Source organism: Somniosus microcephalus, chromosome 22 (genome assembly GCF_052327205.1).
Source record: "Somniosus microcephalus isolate GS21.2 chromosome 22, FLI_Smic_1.0, whole genome shotgun sequence".
Taxonomy (NCBI): domain Eukaryota; kingdom Metazoa; phylum Chordata; class Chondrichthyes; order Squaliformes; family Somniosidae; genus Somniosus; species Somniosus microcephalus.
The window spans coordinates 52,364,308-52,387,675 of record NC_141008.1 but is presented as its reverse complement, the minus strand read 5'-3'; the positions used below and the strand labels follow the sequence as shown (position 1 = coordinate 52,387,675).

The following is a 23,368-nucleotide window of genomic DNA, read 5'->3' as shown; positions in this document are numbered from 1 at the left end:
GAAGAAGGAGTTCTCCCGGTGTCCTGGCCAATATTTATCCCTCAAGCAACATCACAAAAACAGATTCTCTGGTCATTATCACATTGCTGTTTGTGGAACCTTGCGGTGTGCAAATTGGCTGCTAAGTTTCCCTACATTACAACAGCGACTACACTTCAAAAATGTACTTCGTTGTCTGTAAAGCACTTTGGGACATCTTGAGATTGTGAAAGGCACTACAGAAATGCAAGTTAATTATTTTATTTATAGATTATGTCCAGTTTTTGTGATCCTCGACAGTAAAGAAATCTCAACACCAGTCATCCCCAGGAAGCTCGCAAGTTCAATTTGCAATTTGTGCTGAGGTAGCTAATTTCAGCTGGCATTACAGGTCCTCAAGACTGAAGGGAGGGTCACAGGATAGCATTTATGCAGCTGTCAGATGAATACAGGAGGACTGAACTCAGGTGACGTTCCTAGTGGGCGAGTTGCCTGCAAGCATGAAGAATGCTCATTTGGGCAAACTACCAGAGCATAGCTGGCACCTTTGATCTGTACCTAGTGGGAAGATCTCAAGTGTGGCTTAGCCTTTTTCATCATAGGACCATCACAGACAACTCAGATTCCGTCTTTACCCAAATCTTCCATATAAATATCCTTTTTGGCATGGACATGAGTAGAAACCCTGGTGGTCTTTTCCTCTTCATGAGGATGTAGCCAATTGCAGCACCGACACAATCATGCAGATGAAGCCATGCTAGCTCAGCAAAGACCAGGGATCAAAATCAGAGACCGTCATGGCATATTTACTCACAAACCATTGGTAGGGTTGGAGCTACTGGCAACTTTTAACAATTGCACTTGGCAATTGGTTTTAGAAATGACTATGCGGTTCAGTGTTGCACATCTTCCCTCATTCTCCTTCCTTGCCAGAAAACAATACACGTGTATATTTTCATCAGCTCTTGCACGATTCTGTTGATGTGAATACTGAAGCTTTCCACTCGGCGATCGGCTGGAAACCAGACTGCTGCAATTCCCAAACACTGAAACCCTATAAGCAATATTGCACTACTCACAGCTATCTACAAAGCAGAGGCAATATCGATAGGGTCCCAGTACCTGAGCATCAAAAATACTGTCACCTCTTAAAAGCACATCCTGACTGGAACATTCTAAAAAAAAGTGCTTGCGAATCGGAGACAGGTCTCAAAAAAGAACAAATTCATGCTGTAGGATTATGTTGCAACCCATCAATCTGACAGAATGACATGATGGCGTGTTTGTACATTATGAATGAACCATTTCTATTTACAAGGACTTGAACAGAATTTTCTTACATACTCACATAGGCAATGAAGGGAGTACATTTGCTTAGATATCGTCTGTAATGAAAATTTACAATATTGGTACTGCACAGTATACAACTAATCCGATAGTTTTTAAGAACGCAGTCCAGTCACCAGGCACACTTAGAAAAGGAAAGTTCTTACCCAAAGTCCCAAGTGTTGGGAAGAAAAATAAACATACCCTCACCCTAGTCTGTCGTGACACCCATTATTGTTTAACACATCAAAAATATTAAAGACCACATGGGAGCCGACTTTAAGGAGGAGAACTCAGTCTTGTGGCCTCATGAAGTGCCATTCCAGTAACATGACTGGAGGCTTCTGCACAACATTCCTAATGAGATATTGGGTGAATTCTATACAAAAAATCTCTGCTCCTAGACTATGTCTACATTGTTCTTTTAAAACACCAAGAGCCATCAGTAAGTGTAGACATGTATCTTTTTATAACATTTAAGATTATGCAACAACCTCAGTAGAATATACCTCCACCTTAACTAAATGGAGCACAGCCAAGAGATTTCTACCCAAATAGCCTTAAGCCACAGAATACCGGAAATATGTTAATACTTTTTACAACTGCTGCTCTACCAAAGCCAAAATTAAGGTCAGTTGTGTAGGTACGCTGTGTGACTGGAGAAATGTGCATTCTTTAAAACGGCAAGGGGCCAGCCTCAAACCGTTCCTTGTAGGCAAAAAAACCTGCGTTAATGGGATACTGTATGAAATTAGACAAGAAAGATAAAGCCTCATGTTACATTTGAACTGGATATGCTCAATACAGACAATGGCTGGCCAAAATGATTAAGTGCTCCATTTCCCAACATTAACATCCCGCATCTTGATGAGCACAAAAATAAAATAAGAACAGCCTTGGGACTGGTAAAAGGGTACACCACAGCTCAGTTTAAGGTTCTCAAGCAGGCATGAGAGATTTTGTAAAAGGAATGCATCTTGCTGGAGGAGGGAGAGAATATCAAGCTGCAGCAAGATTATTTGGAAACTATCCAGGAGCTTTCTTACTAAAGATATGTCTAAACAGTGCCCCTGATAGCCAGAAACCTCCCCCACCCCCCCAAAAAAAAACAAGTCTTGCATTTATGTAGCGCCTTTCACAATCTCAGGACATCCTAAAGTGCTTTACAGCCAATTAAGTACATTTTGAAATGTAGTCGCTATTGTAATGTGGGAAGTCAGTGATTTCAAAACATTTGGTATAGGTAGATTAACAATTTTTTTTTAAATATTCTGAATGGCAAGGCAATACTGCCTGTGGCTTGAATTCAGTAAGCACAGTGGAATATTGTTCAAATGGGTTATTTTCACTTTGACTTTAACTCGCTAAATTTTGCATCTGCCGTTTCTTCCCCCCGTACAAATTAACTCCAAATGAATGCTTGTGTTGGTCATAATCAAACCAGCATGAACATGCTGGGCACGCAAAGCAAAACGCACAGAACTGCTCCCAAGCTCACAAAAATATGGGGCTGTATTACTGCTGCTTTTCAATTGGAGCACCAAACTCGATTAGCATTCAGCCTCATTGAAAGGGGATGGAGGAGGCAAAAAAAAGTCAAAGTAACAAAAGCCAACATTGACACAGCATAGATAGACAAGAGCATCGGGGTACAAACCACTTTCTAAATCGCGCTTATACAACAGTCACTTATTTGATCATTACAAGGAAAATGTTCAGTCAGAAATATGCAGATACACAAATCATTAGCAAAAAGAGTCACCATCTTGTGCTATTTCTTGTGTTATTAACTGACAGCGAGAGCCAGCGATATCACCAGCCATATAATATTAAAAAATTCGCATTTATATTGCATCTTTTATGACCCAAGGATACCCCAAAGTGCTTTACAACCAATGAAGTACTTTTGAAGTGCAGCGACTGTTGTAATGTAGGAAACACAGCAGCCAATTTGCACACAAGGTCTCAAACAGCAATGAAATAATTGACCAGATCATCTGTTTTAGGTGTTGGTTGAGGGATAAATGTTGACCACGACACCAGGAAAACTTCCCCCTGCTCTTCTTCAAAATAGTGCCATGGGATCTTTTACCTCCACCTGAGGGGGCAGACGGGGCCTCGGTTGAACATCTCATCCAAAAGACGGCACCTTCGACAGCTGTCAGCCTAGATTTTGTACTCAAGTCTCTGGATTGGGAATTTAAACCCAGAAGCGAGAGTGCTACCACTGAGCCAATTTAGACAAAAGAAAATTAAAACACACAAGACAAACTTTATTCAGGGCACTAATTGCACTTCTGCAACTGGTTTTAAAAGCCAAAACAAGTAAAGCTCCATCCTTTCGTGAAGGAAGGAACACATCAGTATCGTTAACTCATCTACAAGAAACTTTCGATTTACCGGCACCTAAATAACCGGAAATCTCGGTTAACCGGCAAAATCCAGGAGTAGGTTCATACTTCATATTACTTGCCTTCATCGATCTGTTGCTGTGCAAGGGTGTGGCTGCAGCTGTTGCTAAGCTACAGAGACGCTTGGAACTTGTGGCCATTGTTCTGAACATGTTGCTAAGCAACAGGGTTTGTTGCTTTATACGGAGCTCTCAGCTCTCCCTATCTTTTACTATAGCGCTGTTATCCGGAATTTTTGATGAACTGGCACCACGTCGGTGCCGGATAAAAAAAAAGTTTCCTGTATACAGAAAACAAATTGAATGGCTAGGCAGCTGACCAGTGCATGGTCCCCAAGGTCTTTTTGTTAAGCGTATAGGATTTGAACAGTTAATGCCTGAAGATGATCCACCAACCTATGCACTTTTGCACTAGGATTGGCACTGCTCCCATTCCACACCAAAAGGACAGAGGAAAGGGAGATTGAGCCGAAGCCAAAACACCCGCTGTGGTGATTATTCCTTGTTTAGTAAAAGTATTGTGATTGGTTGTTTGTTAACTGCCTTGGGATATATGTTGTAATCTCATTGGTAGTTGATGTCACATGATGTGTGGTGGCCACCTTAAATTCAGTTCTTTTCCAGCTTTGGTTGGGACTGGATGTGGAAAGATGTGCTGCAGATTTTAAAGTTAATAAAGCCTAGCTTTGGAAGGCAAATCTATTCTTTATTTCAATTTATTAACTTTATGTTAGAATGGAGCGATATCTTCAACCAGAACGATTCAAGGCTGACCCCAATTCTGCTGGGGTGGATGATAAATGGAAACATTGGTATTGTACATTTAAAAACTTTTTGGGCGTGTTGGATCAAGAGTCTCTAAATAAGCTGAATATGCTGATCAACTACATTGCTCCGGATGTATATAGCTATATTTTGGACTGTAAAACTTATGAAGTGGCTATTTCTACATTAACAAAAATCTTTTCCAAACCAAAGAATGAGGTATTTGCACGTCACCTTCTATCTGCCCGTAGGCAGCAGGTGGGAGAATCTTTGGATACTTATTTACAAGCACTTCGGTGCCTTAGTGTTAACTGTAATTATAAGGCCGTGACGGCTGAAGAATATAAGGAAGAATCGGTACGGGATGCTTTTATTAATGGATTACGGTCTAGATCAATTCGTCAGCGGTTGTTAGAAAATAAGACTTTGGATCTTAAAAGTGCTTTTGAGCAAGCTTCTACATTGGATGTGGCTCAGAGAAGTTCGGATTCTTATGCTCTTTTTAATCGGCCTGCAACTATGGTTTCGGCAGTTTCGGATGAAAAGGAATTATGTGGATTTAATGGGAGTGGTTTACTAGATTCTGAAACAGTTTCTACTTCGGCGGCTGTTGCCTCTAGCATTCAGAAGTGTTATTTTTGTGGGAATATCCGGCACCCTCGTCTGAAGTGTCCTGCTCGGGAGGCTGTGTAGTAAATGCGGCAAGAGAGGTCATTATGCACGCGTGTGCAAATCATCAGGTTCAATTACCTCCTCCTCTCCTGGTGTGGGAGGGCCCTCCTCTACCACCTCCTCCTCTGTGACTATTCAGCCTTTAGATAGGGCGTTTATTGCATCAATTTCTGCTGCATTTGCTCATGGCCTAAACAAAGCTATAGTTACGGCTCAAGTTAATGGGTTGGAAGTGAAGGCCCTTATAGATACGGGCAGTACTGAGAGTTTTAAAAGTCTTCAGTTTGCGAAGGAGAAGCATTTGAAAATTTCACCTGTTATGTATCAGGTGTGTATGGCTCAGATGACCCTTACTTCACAAATAGCTGGTTGTTGCTTTGTGAAAATGATTCTAGGTAATACGTATACTGATATATACGCCTATCTGTTTTGCCTAATCTCTGTGCGGATATTTTGATTGGACATGATGTGCTTCAGTTACACGAGTCTCTTAGTCTTTCATTTGGAGGGACTAAGCCACCTTTATCTATTTGTGGATTAACCTCTTTATCCATTTCTTCATTATCACTTTTTTCCAATTTGATGCCGGATTGTAAGCCAATTGCTACCAAGTCAAGATGATATAGTAGTCAGGATAGAGAATTTATTAATTCTGAAGTTCAACGTCTCTTATTGGAAGGAATCATTGAACCTAGTTGTTCGCCTTGGCGAGCACAGGTAGTTGTCACGACTAACGAGAGACACAAGAAACAAATGGTGATAGACTATTCCCAAACTATTAATAGGTATACTCAATTAGATGCGTACCCTTTGCCTAAGATTGATGAGCTTATCAATAAAGTATCTCAGTATAAGGTTTTTAGCACTATTGACTTAGAGTGCTTATCATCAGATTCCTATTGTTAAGAAGGATCAACCATATACGGCCTTTGAGGCTGGTGGAAAGCTGTATCAGTTTTGCCGAATACCATTTGGTGTTACTAATGGTGTTGCTTGTTTTCAACGGGCAATGGATGCTTTCATAAGTGATAACTCCCTCTCTGACACCTTTTCATACTTAGATGACATCACAGTGTGTGGCAAATCAAGGGTGGAGCATGATTCTAATTTAAAAAGATTCCTTCAAGCTGCAGAAAAAGTTGGTTTAACTTTTAATAAAGAGAAATGTATCTTTTCGACTACTGAGGTAAATCTATTGGGGTATGTTATCTCGGGAAACAAGATTAAACCAGATCCAGAACGTCTGCGACCATTGATTGATTTACCTTGTCCTACTAATTCTAAGGCTTTGCAACGAGTTGTTGGACTGTTTTCTTATTATTCTAATTGGATTGCAAATTTTTCACGGAAGATCCGGCCTCTTATTCGGGTTACGACATATCCTCTATCATGGGAGGCCAGGACATGTTTTGAGAATTTTAAAAAGGATATTTTAGGAGCAGTTGTGCATTCTATTGATGAGCAGGTTCCTTTTGTGATCGAGACGGATGCTTCTGATTTTGCAATTGGGGCTACTCTGAACCAAAATGGAAGACCTGTGGCCTTTTTCTCACGTACTTTGAACAATAGTGAAAAAAGACATTCTTCAATAGAGAAAGAGGCATATGCAATAGTAGAAGCATTGCGTAAATAGAGACATTATTTATCGGGGCGACATTTCACGTTGGTAACTGATCAAAAATCTGTGTCCTTTATGTTTGATGTTAAACATTTTGGAAAGATCAAAAATGATAAAATAATGAGATGGAGGATTGAGTTGGCATGTTACCATTTTGACATAGTTTATCGTCCGGGGAAGGATAATGTTGCTGCTGATGCACTGTCGAGGGCTTATTGTTCTGTGATTCACGGAGATACGCTTATTAATCTTCACAATGCCTTATGTCATCCTGGGGTTACGAGGATGATACACTTCGTACGCAGTAAGAATTTGCCCTTTTCAGTTGAAGACGTCAAGCGGATGACTTCATCATGTTCTATCTGCGCTCGGTGTAAACCGAATTTCTTTAAGCCTCAACGAGCTCATCTTATAAAGGCTACTTCTCCTTTTGAACGTTTGAGCGTCGATTTTAAGGGGCCTCTTCCTTCAACTACTCAAAACCGATATATTTTTACTGTTGTGGATGAGTTTTCAAGGTTCCCTTTTGCTTTTCCTTGTGCAGATGTATCAGCTGCTACAGTTATCAAATGTCTGACTCAACTTTTTGTCATCTTTGGGATGCCTGCGTATATCCATTCGGATCAGGGAAGTTCTTTTATGTCTTCCCAGTTGAAGGAATACCTTCAGAGTCGGGGAATTTCTACTAGTAGAACTACCCCGTATAATCCCCAGGGTAATGGACAGTGCGAACGATACAATGGGGTGATCTGGAAGGCAGTTATGTTGGCTTTGACATCCCGGAACCTTAAGAATACACAGTGGGAAATGGTACTGCCTTATGCCCTGCATTCCATTAGATCATTGCTTTCAACGGCTACTAATGTGACCCCCCATGAAAGGCTCTTTAACTATCCGCGAAGATCTACTACGGGATATTCGGTACCTTCATGGCTTACTATGCAGGGACCTATGCTGCTTCGACGCCATGTTAGATTGTCAAAATATGATCCTTTAGTGGAGTTGTTGGAGGCAAATTCCCAATATGCTCATATTCGATTCCAAGATGGGAAAGAAAGTACCGTTTCAATTAAAAAGACTTGGCTCCTTGTGGTGGCCAGCCCTCTTCTGAGGATATTAACAATAGTCATGATTTAGATAATGTGGATGCTGTTACAGATACTACGAATGTCTCCAATCCGATTGCAGATAATTCTACTTCTCTTAGTCAGCCCTTGATGGATGTTTATGACCGTCCCAGTTTACCTTCTGATGGGATTTCTAATCCGGAAACCGTTGAAAATCGGGATATGGATAGCCTTCCTGCTGAAGATACTTCTGTGCCTTCTGGTGTGGGAGGGCAAGGAATTTCACCAAGGTTAAGAAGGTCGACACGAACAAGATATCCGGTCGACCGATTGAAAATGGACTTTTAAATTGATAGTAATGTTTTAAAATTGTTGAAATATTATATTGTTTTAGTTGAGAGATACTTAATACTTATGTGCAATGTTATTATTTGTTGTTGTTCACTTAGTATTGTGTCATGTAAACAGTTTTACTCTTGTTGTGCATAGTTTTAGTTGTAAATAATTAATTATAAATTGTAAAGGTTATTCAGGTTGGAGTGTATTTTAAAAGGAGGGGTGAATGTGGTGATTATTCCTTGTTTAGTAAAAGTATTGTGATTGGTTGTTTGTTAACTGCCTTGGGATATATGTTGTAATCTCATTGGTAGTTGATGTCACATGATGTGTGGTGGCCACCTTAAATTCAGTTCTTTTCCAGCTTTGGTTGGGACTGGATGTGGAAAGATGTGCTGCAGATTTTAAAGTTAATAAAGCCTAGCTTTGGAAGGCAAATCTATTCTTTATTTCACCCGCACAAACTGACGGCAACATCAAGTTGAACACACACATCCCTCAACAATATTAACCAAAAACCAACACAAAAGGAGCATTAACAACACATTTTCAGATTCACAATTGACCACTCAATGTCTTTATTCACCGAAATGACATTTTACTTTAATCCAGGACTGTATCTCAATTTAAGACCTGTAAATCTTGATATGGACAATACAACAGAGATAACCAGTCTGATCCTATTTATTTAGTGCCTGTACTTCTTCCCCGAGTAAACACCATCTAAAAACAAGAGACTGAATTCTAAATTTCTCCTGCCAGTTGAGGAAATGCTTTAAAATTTGGGATTTAAAAAAATTAAGTTGTTAGAAGCAATCCAATTTCTATACCAGTGTCTAAAAATATATTGAAGTTTGGAACTTAAAGCTGATCATTTTGTGGGTGGAAAATTAAGAGCTCCCCATAGCTTAAAAACAAAAATTTCTTTCATAGTTAAAGTTTAGTTACAGGAAAACGGATGAAGATTTCCTCTCACACGGCACAAAGAGTCTCAATTAAAAAGCTGTGCCATTCGATGCATTTCCTATCAGATTTACATTTGCATGCACATGAAAAGCCCACAGCTAAACTGCAGGAAATTGATACGGAGTGAGCGAGTGTCGGAGGGCAGACAGACGACACACCGTTCTGATAAAAGGAATTACAGCTGAATATTCTGGTCAACACGGCAGAGGGTCAAAGCACAACCGCAAACCTTTGCCATAATTTCAAAGTACCCTAAACCAGTTGCTAAATTCACACAAGAATATAATTCATTGTCCAGCACTGATTCTCCACCCTTACGAGCAGGCACACCAGCAGATTCGCAGCTGCAAAGAACGCCCATCATACAACAACCTGCTACATTGCGGTATATTCAAGCAGAAAAATCTGCTAGCATATGCCAGTCTTAAATTATGTACAGTAAGTTCTTCATCCTTAAACCAAACTATGCTATGGGTAGAAGATACCAAATGCATTAACGTTTTCTTTCAAGAATGGCAGAATTAAAAATGTATGGGTTTTTAGTAGAATGAAGAGTCAAACTAACCTTGAGAGAAAGGAAAGACAAAAAAGCAACACGCACACACACAATTAGATCTAGCTGTTAATATCCTTTATGCGCAGGCCACTTCGCTGAAGTGTACATTGCAATGATTTTTTAAAAATCTATACCTATAAAAAAGGAAAACAGTGAACTAATTCACTGCCAAAGATTCATTACTAGAATCCCTAGGAACAACAAAGCCGTCAGATTGTAGCTGTACCTGGTGAATCTAGGTTGCAGCAATGGACACCAAAATGATGGTGCAGAGAGCGAGTGTATGTACAGGAAACATGCATGACATTTAGTATTTTAGCTCAACCTGTCTTATGAAAAATCAGTGGGTTACAGGATATCTAACTGTAAAAGCACAAACTACTGCGCCACACCATGAAATGTTAAGTTTTGGACAATACAATCACAAATCTTGAAGCTCCCAATCTTGAGATGCAGAGAAAACAACAGATTTTTTTTTATAAAAAGGCACATTGAGAAGAGGCCAGTCAGTAGATACAGGCAAATAATTTTTGTTTGACCCAAAAAAGAATTAGAACAAAAATAGAACAGCTGAAAATAAGAACAATTAATCTTGGAGAAAAGGTACAGAGTGCAACACTCACATCAACCAATGTGTACACAAGTACAGGGCCAAACTGTATACTGTGTATACAGAGTGCAAAATGCCACAATATGTACAATATCAATATTGTATCTATTAAAAAGGACTCTGCATACATTCAACAGAACAAGCTTTCATGGAAACAGATAAAATTTCACCAACAAAAATACAGTGATACTAGGTATAACAGATACAAAACATAAAATGCTCCTCTCCCATAGTTTTATCCACTGCAATAGACAAGGTTAAGAGGGGGGATTGAATAAGAAGCGTTTAAATTATGTACGGGTTTAACAGAATAAACAGCGAAAGATTATTGACACTTGGTCAATGAATCAGTAACAAGGACACATAAAACTCAGGATTCTACAAGCATAAAGGGGAGGCTAGAAATATTTTTTCACAAAATGGTTATTAGGATACGGAATGCTTTACCAAAAGTGACTACGGAGGCCAAACCGATCATAGCACTAACAAAAATTAGATAAAAAGACTTGAAGAAAATATTAAAAGGGTACAGGAAGAGGCTTAAAGTAAATAGATCCAGTAGTTAAAACTGGGACAGGCAGAGTGATCCAAATAGTCTCCCTTTATACCAAAAATATATAATGCACTTTATTATGTTTATGTTAACGTATTACAAGCCAAATGAATGTTGAATGTTTAAATGTCTTAATCTAAATGTACACTCTCGGGAGCCGCAAGCCTACATTTCGTTGTACTGCACTTGTGCACTAAATGACAATAAAGTTGATTATTATTATTATAATAATAATAAAAGGTATATATAATAATTGATATCCCATTATAAAAATAAAACTGAGCAACTTTACTCCATCACTGCAAACAGCATCCTGGTATGTATACACCACAATGCTTTAAAATTAAAAGGTTGTAATGATCTGTACAGGCAAGGAAATTGCTATTTTATAAAGAGAGGACCTTCTACAGCACATTCTACCCCATATCCACAGAGCTTCAGTAAACAGTGAAGTGAGGTTGCAACAATTCTCTCTTCTTTCTTTTCCCCCTCCCCCACCAATCACAAATAAAAAAAGGCAGAAACTTAAAATGATTGCCACCTGTGTTCTTATTTAAAAGATGCCCCAGTTAAGAGAGATGGGTGATACAGCTGGTTAGCGTATTATTCCTTTACCTCAGAGACTAAGCTTCAAATCCAGCCCAGACTGAACACAAATCTCATCTCTTTATTCTTTGAGTTTGAGCACTTGCTGATAATTTGGCGCAATCTTGTTCCGAAAGTCATGAGGATGGCTGGTATGGGAAGTTATATTTATAGGCGTGCTCTTCTGAAGTTGGTTTTGAGCACAATGTTGGCACAGAGAGGAGGGAACTTTACACCGCAGCTGGCTGTGGTACACCAGACATGCTAGGGCTTGATACTCCAGGTGGGAAAAAATTGTTTCAATCCACAACACATCTTTCACCTTGAAATAAAGAACTTGCATTTATATAGCACCTTTCATGACCTCCGGATGTCCCAAAGCACTTTACAGCCAATTAAGTATTTTTGAAGCTTAGTCACTGTTGTAATGTAGGAAACACGGCAGCCAATTTGCACACAGCAAGCTCCCGCAAACAGCAATGTGATAATGACCAGATAATCTGTTTTAGTGATGTTGAGGGATAAATATTGGCCAGGACACCGGGGAGAACTCCACTGCTCTTCTTCAAAATAGTATATGGGATCTTTTACGTCCACCCGAGAGCAGACAGGGCCTTGGTTTAACGTCTCATCCGAAAGACGGCACCTCTGACAGTGCAGTGCTCCCTCAGTGTCAGCCTAGATTTTTGTGCTCAAGTCCCTGGAGTGGGGCTTGAACTCAACCTTCTGACTCAGAGATGAGGGTGCTACCAACTGAGCTGTGGCTGACAGTACCATAGGTAGGCAAATTAACAAAAGAACCCTTAGATTCACTCCCCCACCCAGAAGAAACCGGTCTCCATTCTGCCCCCGTGGTCATGTTAGGATTAGAAAATCATAAGCAAAACCTTAAAGCACAGTAAAGATGTCCATCCTATCACTATTCAACACAGTGCAACATCACACTGCAATATTGTCAATGATTTATTTAGCATACTTGCACAACTGCATATTTCCTTTAGTAGTCATATCAATATGCTATAGGAAAAACACATCCAAAAGCCAATAGGTTTTAAGTGAGAGATCTGCTTTTTGCATAACATTCGTAATTCATCGCTTCGCACTGCTCTAACCATTTCTGCAACTAGTTTTTCACTTAGCTATGCAGAATTCCAAGTACTCTGCCCAGAATTTGTAATACATAAAATCTAAAATAGTACTCCTGGTGTTTTCCCACATGCCTACCATTACATTTTAGCAAAATACTAGTGACAACACTTGATGCCAGAGTTAATGCTGAATGATATTTTAAACACCAAGTTAATTTACATAAATACACAAAACCTCGACAAGTAAATTACCCATGGTGCTGCTCACGACCAGTTGACGATTTCACATCCTCCGCCAGTGTTGATCTGATCTACCTTCAGATGCTTTGACAATACTATTGCACTGCTAGCTGTGAAACACAGTAGTGCAATAAAGTCAGAGCGTCTGTCAGCAGCAAGGCCGGAAAATCTCGAACTTTTCGATTCCCCCCCCCCCTCAAATGAATTAACCTGCAACAAAGCAACCATAATCTTAAAATACTAAGCTATTTCCTATGTATATTAGCAACCTCAAATACTTTGTTAAAACAACTTCTAAAATAGTATCATATCCAGATAGGACTTCTTTGGTATTTAAAACACATCAAATTCACTCAGATCTGATCATTCTTTCTAAAGTTATAAGTTTTAAATACCTAGATTAAAAGTAGTATTTAGTTTATTTTTAAAAATCTGACTGCAGGATGTCAAAACAGGGAATTCAAATCTCAATTATTGCACTCAGCTAGAGTATCACTAACACCATAACTTGTTGGGAGGTTTGAAAATAGCTGGTCATCGGATAGTTAAGATTTCCATAAAGGATCTAGTTAGGCACTCGAGTCTAAAAAGGGAGGCTTTTTGCTGCCACATTAAGTTGCTACAGCATATAATTAGTCTTTGATTCTGTACCACATGGCTAAAACAAATTAAAATTTATGAATTTGTTACTTCATGTTGACAGATAGTCTAAGGGCCATTACCTTCTGTCCCACAACAAATTTCTCCCCTCAGCTAGTCAGCAAATGGAAGACAAAGACCGGCGACATACTTCCAGGCCTTTGCCAGTGGCAATCTCAATCTCAGCCGGCAGCTAAATGCACAAGAGGTCGGAGAGATTTCCCACCTCGCATCTTGTTGCAGCAGCAAAATGTATGCCTGAGCACCATCATTACTCCGGGGCAGCTCCCATTGGTGTTCCAATACAGGGGTCACCCAAATTCCTTTTATATGCAACAATTGAGTTTTACTTTTTCAAAGCAGCAAAAAAAGTTAGGCATGCCTTACTGGCCCGCTTACTTTAAGCTTTGTTCTATTAAACTGCTTTCTTACAGCATTATATAATTACTCCTTACATGTGGTACAAGTAAAGCAAAACTGCAAGCTTTCCTCGCTAGTGACGATGGGATAGAGAACATCCCGCTCCTGGCTGGCAATCCCACATCCAGAAAACAGCCCGACAATGTAAGATACACGTCCAACTGCCAATGGATGGCTGGTATTTCAACGAGTGCACCACAGAAAAGGGACTCTCACTCCAAATTGGACAACCTGTCGATAGAATATGGCCAGGGCAACACTGGAGTTTTCATACATTTCGTAAAACTAGATTTACAAAAAAAGTGATAATTAGTGGGTAATCTTTGAATCAATCACCAAAAAAACACACACACACACGGGTGCTTCCCCCAAATAGCTTACTGCATTTATGCAGTGCATAGGAACATTTCCAGGTTTGCTCTCCAGTCTGTGTGGAGATAGTTGATCTCCACTGCGGTCGCAAGGAGCTAGGATTGGTCCTAGCATCAGCCAGAATTCAATCCCTCACCACCATTCTGCAACCCTGCATATATGAACATCGGGCAAGGAAAGATCGGGCTTCATCATCCTGCGTCCCCGAGGTGAACAGCTCACCAACACAGATCAAGCCTGACAAGGGCCACTTGGGTGTGGAACCAAAGAGCATCTACGCAAGCATACCGTAGCCCAGCAAAACAGGAGAGTAGAATGTAAAACGGGGTGCGGGAGGGGGGAGGGAATTGTCATTTCATGTGGATGTGAAGTGATAGTATAACTCAGTAGTGACTTCACTTTCCAATAGATGCAGTAGAGCACCAGCCCAGCGTAAAGTTATATTTTAAGACTGCCCCCCTTGCGAACTTCATATGCTTTTTTTTTTTCCCCCGTATCAACTATCCAACATTAAAATTATTTGGGCCCATGGGTGCTCAGCATCCCTGGTAATCACCCAGGCTCCTTTATCGCTGATCTCAATGCAAACCACAGTACGGCCCGACAAATATATCTGTAGACCGCAAACCTGGGTTATATCAGTCAAGATCATATCAGTACTACAAATACAGACTAAAAAAACATATTAATGAAAACCCTTAGAGTGCACTTGCATAATATCTGTAGAATCACTTTGCACCAATGCTAAAGTTTGTAGTGTAAATCCAGGGAGTCACATTCTCATCAGGTCAGACCTCAACTCCAGATTTATATCATAAAACTTCAGTGTGGTTCTGAAACCACTTTGCACAAATGCTACTTTTGTAGTGTAAATGCTCCCTGGAGATTTCTTATTAAAAGTTATGTTCCAAAATGTGTACTGTATTTTCAAATCACATTAAATTTCAGTTCATCTTCCTGATGGAGCAACAGGCTGATTTCCTACAAGGATTTGCATTCTCTGTTCAATCCTGAGAATCATCCGTTCGAACAATTTTTTTTTTTTTTTTTTTTTATAAATTAAAAAAAAAATTGATGCTGAAATTTCAAAAATATAGATTCATGATTTTGAATTATAGCACCAGATTTTCTAAATTTCTCCCCAAACCACCTCACCAAGGACAAGGTACCAATATTCAATCAGCTCCAACATACCCACCAACTAGATTTCCACTGGCGAATAGCCCCCTCCTCCGAAAGCAGTCCTTTTGGAGGGGGAAAAAAATTGAAGGTACAAAACCCAAAGAATTGCAGACCCTACCTGCAACATTGATCTGGTCGCCGGCCAATGCCCTTTTAATATTGCACTGCTTTTTTTCTGTTATCACTAGTAGTACAACATAAAAAGGGCACTGGACGAACGGACAAAGGGCATCGAGTTCGATGATCGAGAATTTCCATCAGTCATCATAAACATCAAAGCTGGAAAATCAATCAAGTTTAATTTGGTACAACCTTCAATCATCTGGTGGGGCGGGGGGGGGGGGTGCAAAGCCTTTTATGCTCTATTCCTGTGCCAGTCAGGCACTGCAGAACAGAACAGAACAGAACACTTGCTACAATTGCAGCCCACTTCACAGTACTCGATACACTGCTACTTTACCTAGAACAAAAACAACGGTTTAATGGTTCGTACTTGCGGCCTGCACACACACGCAACTACACTTTAAAAGGTGATTTGATCAAGCAGGATTTTAGGAAACACAAAGAATACAAAAATAGCTAATCAGAGACTAGGAACACCAGAAAAAAAAAATTAGAGACAAATCTAGATCACGACTCAGCAGACTTTCAAAATATACACTAAATATGCGAAGTAATTTTAGCACACGCAGTTTAATGAAAAGCTTCCCTTCTCTTCTGAGGGCATCAATTTTTTTTTTTTTATTTTTTTTTTTAAAAACAGGTCTATGGTTTCATCAGCATTGGGCACCCTTGGGTCGCTCACCCAAGTTGCCCATTATTGATGTGAGCCTCAACAAGCGTCAGCAGACTACATGATTGCAGGGAGCCCAATCTCACCCTCCCACATTCCCAGCAGGGGTCACCAGAGAAGGAACACTGGCTGTTCTTCCCCCTCCCTGGTCTAGAGTTCCTGAGCCCGCCTGCAGCCTTGGCTAATATAAGCTAAGTCAGCACAGACCAGGGATCGAACAGACCAGAAAGATCCCATGCATGGCTCAGCTGCTCGCTGGACAGTCTAGCCGCGTCATCAGGGAGCCTACAATTAAATAAAGACAAATATTTTGACATCTTGACAAATATATTGCAGTACACCACCGTGGTTTAGTTATAAACAAGAGACACATAAGTATTTGTACATTAAGAATTTTTTGCAGATAGTACATTTGCAATCAATTAATGCATTTTTGAAGAAACTATATATTCAATTGTCTCGTCGTGTAAACTAAAATGAGATGGGGAAAATAGTAACTACAGCACACCCCTATAATGGAAAGGTAGTGGTGCCTCCTTCCTCCAGAAAGATGTTCCATAGATTAATACATATAATTTGTATATTAATATCTGTGTTCCACTCAGAACATTGTCTCTGAAAGTCAGCTGTGTTCTTGAATACGAGTCAAGCTAAAAAAGGGAGTTTTAAATAAACTTCTGCCCTTTACGCACAGAGCATGTGGTACCATATCTTTCAACAATGATAGCAGAATGTCATCAGTGACATAGACCCAGAGATCAGAAACAGGTGATCTATCACCTGATCACCTGCTCACCTTACAATTTCTGACGAAAGAAAGATCAATAACTTGTTAAATCATGACACTGTCCATTTACTGTCTTCAGAATTTGGAAGAATGTCACTGAACCATAAAGCAAAGCTTTACTTTATAATTAGACATGTAATGTCTCATTCAGTCTTTCATCAACCCAAAAGCCAAATGTTATGAAAACAAACTTCTCAACATTAGGACTGGCATACATTTTTCTCTCCGAACATTAGCATTTTATTGTTGGCTTTTCACTACTACATAAACTAGCAAAACCTATCAAAAACCCAAGGAAAGAAGGGTTGTGTGAACTCAAATAGATTCAGCAAAATAATCAGGAAAAGATTGTCCTACTTTGAAATTAATCTTAGGCCATTGCAACAAGGATTGAGAATATTAGTTTCCCACCCTGATTTGCATGGGTTTTAATTTTTCCTTTTAAACAGCAATTTCACCTCAAAAGTGAGGTACGGATTATCAACTGCTCACCCATGCTGTGCATCAACAGATCCTAGGGCTCTTCCTGCACATAAATCAAGCAGTGGGCTTTACTCATTTAGACACTGAATACCACTAAGCATTCCCATTTGCAACTAGAGTGTCAGAGGGCATTTTAAAAACAATGGATCTGCTCTTGGGTCCATCTATAAACTGTAGTAATGGGTATGCATTTTCAAATAAGATTTTCCCAAATATAAATCAAGAGTGGTTTGACACAGTCACCGTAGCAACAATGAACTATTATTACAGCCATTTCTCACCATTTATTCAATTCATTAAAATACTAAGAAACATTTTGTCACTGAACAAACAAAATAAAAATTTTGGTTCAGTTATGGACAAACAAATTAGCCAAGATTTTCCCCACTGAAATTCATGCTCCAGAAGAGAAATATTCAAGAATGTGACACCAATACTGAAAAAAACCCTGCTTCCAGCAAAGTTTGATGAAAAAGCATTTCTGATGTAACATTTCAGTCTTTTACAAATGCATTTTCAAAAAAGGTGCTAGTTTTGCTGACAGGTCACTTTTTTGCATGTTACTTCAAGTAATATAGAAGAGCTTGTAGATACATTCACCATCTCAAAAAAAAGGCAAGAGATGCAGATCAGGAGTTTAAAAAAATAACCCTTCTGCGTCATCCAGAAAGGGAGGAGGATTCAAAAACAAACACATATTCATATCTACATGTAGCACTCCTTCCACACCCAAAGCATATAACCCCAGCTGAACAATGCCAACCAAAAAAAGCATCATGCATTTATTTACAGCCATTTTTAACCTAGAAACTAGAGTACTATATGTAGTAAGCTATATTCATTTTTGGAACACTTGCATGCTAGTTTTTCTTTAATAAAGAACTTCAAAAAGGTAGCAAAAGACCATTTTAAAAACTACAATTTTTCAGCAGCATTCAAATGCTGTGTACTATCTGACACTGTTTCTCATGTAGTGATTTGTATTAAATGCAGTCAGCTGGAACTGTTTTTTCACTCACACTTTGGTTTCAAGAGTACAGACCTCATAGCTTCATCTACAATTGTCAAATTAACCCCTAGAATCACCCAGTTTCAACTCTACCCTAGACAGCTGTTAAACAGGGTGTGTGAAACGCACCAAGACCTATGCAGAAGTAATTTGGTCACAGATTTGAGCAGTTCACATGCAGCGTGATCATACATTGTGTGTGTGCCTCGATAGAACATTTTGGAATATCCCAGGCAAGTAGCGTGCCTAAAATGGGTTCCGAAAGCGTCTGCTTTACATAAGCAGCAACATCCACGACCCCCAAACTCTTGCTGAAGGTATGGTCTTTTGTTAAGTTGAGGAGCGCAGGAAGTCAAGACAGGAGAATATATTGAATCTGCCCAAAACCGGTGGCTCCACGCCACTGGACGCCTCTGAAGATCAAATGCTTCAAGGTCTCAAATAACCTGGCAGCTCGCTAAATTACCATTTAAAAATGGTGAAGCACTGGTGCAATTAAACAGAAGAGCCTCTTACAGTAAAATGCTGCTAGCAAGCGGTTAAAACATGCAACCACTACAATATCCCCATCGGGGGCGCGCGCACTCCAGCTTCCCGGACTATTGGGAATGGGGGGGGGAGATACAATTGCCGTCGGAGAACAATCTGCATCGCAGTTCATTGATAAGTCTTCTTTAGTTAAAGTTGTATTAATTGTACGGAACGTAGCAATTCGGTGTTTTTTTTCCCCCCCACAACGACAACAAAGAAAAAACACCACCACCACCGTTAAAGTTAATATTTGGTCGTCATTTAAAGCAGGGATCGTATTTACGCGCGCAACGCCAGCGGCTGGCTGTCAAGCGGGAGGAGCGGCGGTTAATGGCGCGCGCGCGTACGCCCCCTGCGCGCGCGCACCCGCCGTATGCTCTCCGGGAGCGCGCGCGTACGCGACGCAAGCCTCTGTCATCTGTCAAGCAGGCCCGTTCGAAGAGAGAAAAAAAAGGGGGAGGGGAGCGCGCGCACACACACCACACACACAGAAGACGAAATGAAAAAAAAACACACACACACAGGCGCGACCATACCGGGAACGCCTCGCTCCCTCCACCAACACGTTTGGAAAACACAGAACCCACCGCTATTTTAACCAAAGCTGGACGAAAAAAAAATTGAAGATTCCTGAGACGATTTCCCTTTGCGGCGGCGGGGGGGGAAAGTCGAAGCGGCCGTGATCACCCCCACCGCGAAAAACCCTGCTCCCGCCATTTTCGCGCCCAATTACCCGGATGCAAATCAGGACGAGGTTTTTTTTCCGAACAAATTAAAGTTTTAACCGAAAAAAAAACACCCGTGGCGCGCGTGCAGATTTTTTTTAACTTTTTTTCCGCGACCGCCAGGTTTTACTCTACTTAATGCAATAGGTTTCTTTTGATTCAAAGCGTTTTCCAACCTTAAATAAAAAAAATTCAATTTAAAAAAAACCCCTCTTACCATCGCTGCCAGCTTGTTGACCGCGGTCTCCATATTGAATAGTTTACATTCCGAAGGCGAACCGATAAAGGGCCCCTTAAGTGAGATGAAACGAAGCTTCTGATTCGGCAGTTGCTGCATGAGATCGGTATTCCCATTGGACCGGATGGAGGGATCGCCTCTTGATTGGTTTAGCCGGCTCTCTCTTCAGCGGGGAGGGGTTAAACAGACCTTCCGATAGGACGGCAGCAAGATGCAAAGCGCCGTTTTGAATGGACAGCCACAATACGCACGGCGTTCCATTGGACCAGGCGGGATGAGTCGCGGCACCGATTGGCTGTGAGCGTAGCGGGCTCACGACACCGTTGCTCCCCTATTGGTTAAAGCAGCTCAGGCCTGAGGTTGAGAAGCCCGACGCGGTTGGACGAGAGTTGAAGCCAAGCGCGGCTTCTGAAAGACATAATCCTATTGGGCAGCTGGCACGAGCTTTTAATTTAAATTCTCGCCGCCGTTGCTGATTTTAGGCTGGGGAATTCAGTTCAGTTGAGTTGGTGTGAGGGGAGGTGAGTATTGGTGGACGATTTCGGGATTGGTTCTCAATTCTTTTTGTGTATGTGTGGTGTTTCTGCTCCCTAAGATTTAGTAACTTATTTCAAAAGAATGCGTGTTCCCATTTATAACCTATTCTGGGTCTATGAAGACACAGCATTGGAATTGCAGGTTGTTCACAATCCAAGTTGCTGCATAACTTTCACACACATCTAGCAAGACTTTTATTTATATAACGCCTTTTGGGACGTCCCAAAGCGCTTTACAGCCAATGAGGAACTTTGAAGTGTAGTTACTGTTGTAATGTAGGAAACTCCAACTTGCGCATAGCAAGCTCCCACAAACAGCAATGTGATAATGACTGGATAATTTGTTTTTATTGATGTTGATTGAGGAATAAATATTGGCTCTAGGATACCGGGGATAACTTCCCTGTTCCTCTTCGAAATAGTGCCGCGGGATCTTTTACGGCCATCTGAGAGCAGGTTTAGCGGCACACCCTCAGTACTGCACTGGAGTGTCAACCTAGATTTTTGTGCACAAGTCCCTGGAGTAGTTCTCGAGCCCACAACCTTCTGACTCCGAGGCAAGGGTGCTGCCCACTGAAGCATAGCTGCTGCATAAAACTATATGCTGTGGGGGACTACGGTCTCCCACGTAAAGAAATAGGCAACACAACGAGCTACAAGAAATAGGTCTTTACTCCAACTCTCAATACAGTACTGAATTCGTGAAGCCCGCGAACCTGTGATGACTCACGGATTGGTCACCTGCTGGAACCTGATTGGTTTTCCTTCTCACAGCAGCAGGCAAGTCTGAACGTGCCTTATTCCTCTCAGCTTGCAACTGTCTTGCGGGGGAGGGGAATACAGCAGTTAAAAGGGGATTATACAGGTTTATCTACATAGTGTTTCCCCAATGTGGCAACGCCACAATGCACTTGATGTGCCTCAATTATTCCGAGACTCGAAGTTAGCAGAACAAAAGTAAGGCTTTTATTAACTTAGAACATAACACGTAAACTAGAGAGATGTCTTCCTTCAGGAGGCTGATGCCCGACTGACTTAGATTACAAAGGAGCCAGGTATGGGCGGAGCCCTGCACACAACCAATTCCAGCACATTCCAATACATAATACATGAGGACTGGGGGAAGGGAAAAGACACAGAAAGCAGGCAGTTACAAGACACAGAAAACAGGCAGTGATGAATGGAATATATTTCATCACATTCACCCCTTCTATAGATTTAGTCTGTTCGGGGGTTTGATAGTCCTCTGCGACCGACGTGGCTGTTGTGGTGCCGCGGGTGTCGGCTGGGTGTCCCCGGTAGCCTCCTGGGTCTCTGCCGGGGGTGCCGCCGGGGTTGTTGAAGGGGTAGTTGGTGGGGGTGCCGTTGGTCGATGTTCTTCCGGGAGTGATGAAAGAGTAGTGGGTGGGTAAGGGTTGCTGTGATCGTCGTCGCTGCTATTGCCGTGGTTGTTGTCGATGCCGGCTGGGGCGACGTCTTTTATGGACACGGTGTCCTCCCTTCCGTCGGCGTGCCGGACATATGTGTATTGGGGGTTGGCATGGAGTAGGTGTACTGGCTCCACGAGAGGGTCCGTCTTGTGGCCCCTCACATGCCTTCGCACGAGTACCGGACCTGGGGTGGAGAGCCATGATGGCATGGATACGCCTGAGGTGGATTTCCGAGGAAAGACAAACATTCGTTCATGAGGCGTGGCATTAGTGGCCGTACACAATAGCGACCGTGTCGAATGGAGCACATCCGAGAGGACTTCCTGCCAGCGGGAGATAGGGAGGCCCTTGGTCCTTAGAGCTAGAGTGACTGCTTTCCACACTGTCCCGTTCTCTCGCTCCACCTGGCCGTTACCCCGGGGGTTGTAGCTGGTGGTACGGCTCATGGCGATCCCCTTGGACAGCATGTACTTGCGTAGCTCTTCACTCATGAAGGACGCCCCCCTATCCGTGTGGCTATAGCTCGGCATACCGAACAGGCTGTTGAGGCATTTAATGACCGTGGCGCTGGGCAGGGGAAGGCGAATGGGAAACGGGAGTATTCGTCCACAATGTTCAGGAAGTAAACATTGCGGTCGACGGACGGGAGGGGGCCCTTGAAATCTAAGCTGAGCCGCTCGAAGGGCCGTGTAGCTTTGATTAAGTGGGCTCTATCTGGGCGGTAGAACCGAGGCTTGCACTCAGCGCAAGTGCGGCAGTTCCTGGTCAGAGACCGAACTTCCTCAATCGAGTAGGGTAAGTTACGGGACTTTATGGAGTGGAACAGCCGCGTGACCCCTGGGTGGCAGAGGTCGTTGTGGAGGGTCTGTAGCCGATCCTCGGTGGCGCTGGCACACATCCCTCGTGAGAGGGCGTCAGGGGATTCGTTAAGGGCCCCTGGCCGGTAAATGATGTCGTACTCGAAAGTGGAGAGCTCGATCCGCCACCTAAGAATCTTATCATTTTTAATCTTCCCCCTCTGTTTATTGTTGAACATAAACGCTACCGACCGCTGGTCGGTAAGTAGGGTGAAGCGTTTGCCGGCTAGGTAGTGGCGCCAGTGGCGCACTGCCTCCACGATGGCTTGGGCCTCCTTTTCCACGGAGGAGTGTCTGATCTCGGGCCCTTGGCGGGTCCTCGAGAAGAAAGCTACGGGCCGCCCTGCCTGGTTGAGGGTGGCCGCCAAGGCAAAGTCGGACGCATCACTTTCCACTTGAAATGGAGTGTTCTCGTCCACTGCCTGTAGCGTGGCCCGCTCAATATCCTGCTTAATGCTTTTGAAGGCGGCGTGGGCCTCAGCAGAGAGCGGAAAAGAGGATGCTTTCAAGAGGGGGCGGGCTTTGTCGGAGTAGTTGGGGACCCATTGGGAATAGTAAGAAAATAACCCCAGGCACCTTTTCAGGGCTTTGGGAG

At 41.9% G+C, this 23,368-nt stretch overlaps 2 protein-coding genes across 4 annotated transcripts in view; one reads left to right on the top strand and one right to left on the bottom strand.

The window, feature by feature from the left end:
• Positions 1 to 20,060, bottom strand: part of ska2 (spindle and kinetochore associated complex subunit 2) — a 43,514-nt gene extending 23,454 nt beyond the window's left edge. The window contains exon 1 of the mRNA XM_085964737.1: positions 19,930 to 20,060. Coding sequence (XP_085820863.1) covers positions 19,930 to 20,049 — 120 coding nt within the window. The 5' untranslated portion in view covers positions 20,050 to 20,060. The remainder of the gene's footprint in view (positions 1 to 19,929) is intronic.
• A 341-nt stretch (positions 20,061 to 20,401) lies between these two features.
• prr11 (proline rich 11) overlaps positions 20,402 to 23,368 on the top strand; it is a 28,189-nt gene continuing 25,222 nt past the window's right edge. For all 3 annotated transcript variants that reach the window (XM_085964731.1, XM_085964728.1, XM_085964729.1), the window contains exon 1: positions 20,402 to 20,471. The gene's annotated coding sequence lies outside the window, so the exon portion shown is untranslated. The remainder of the gene's footprint in view (positions 20,472 to 23,368) is intronic.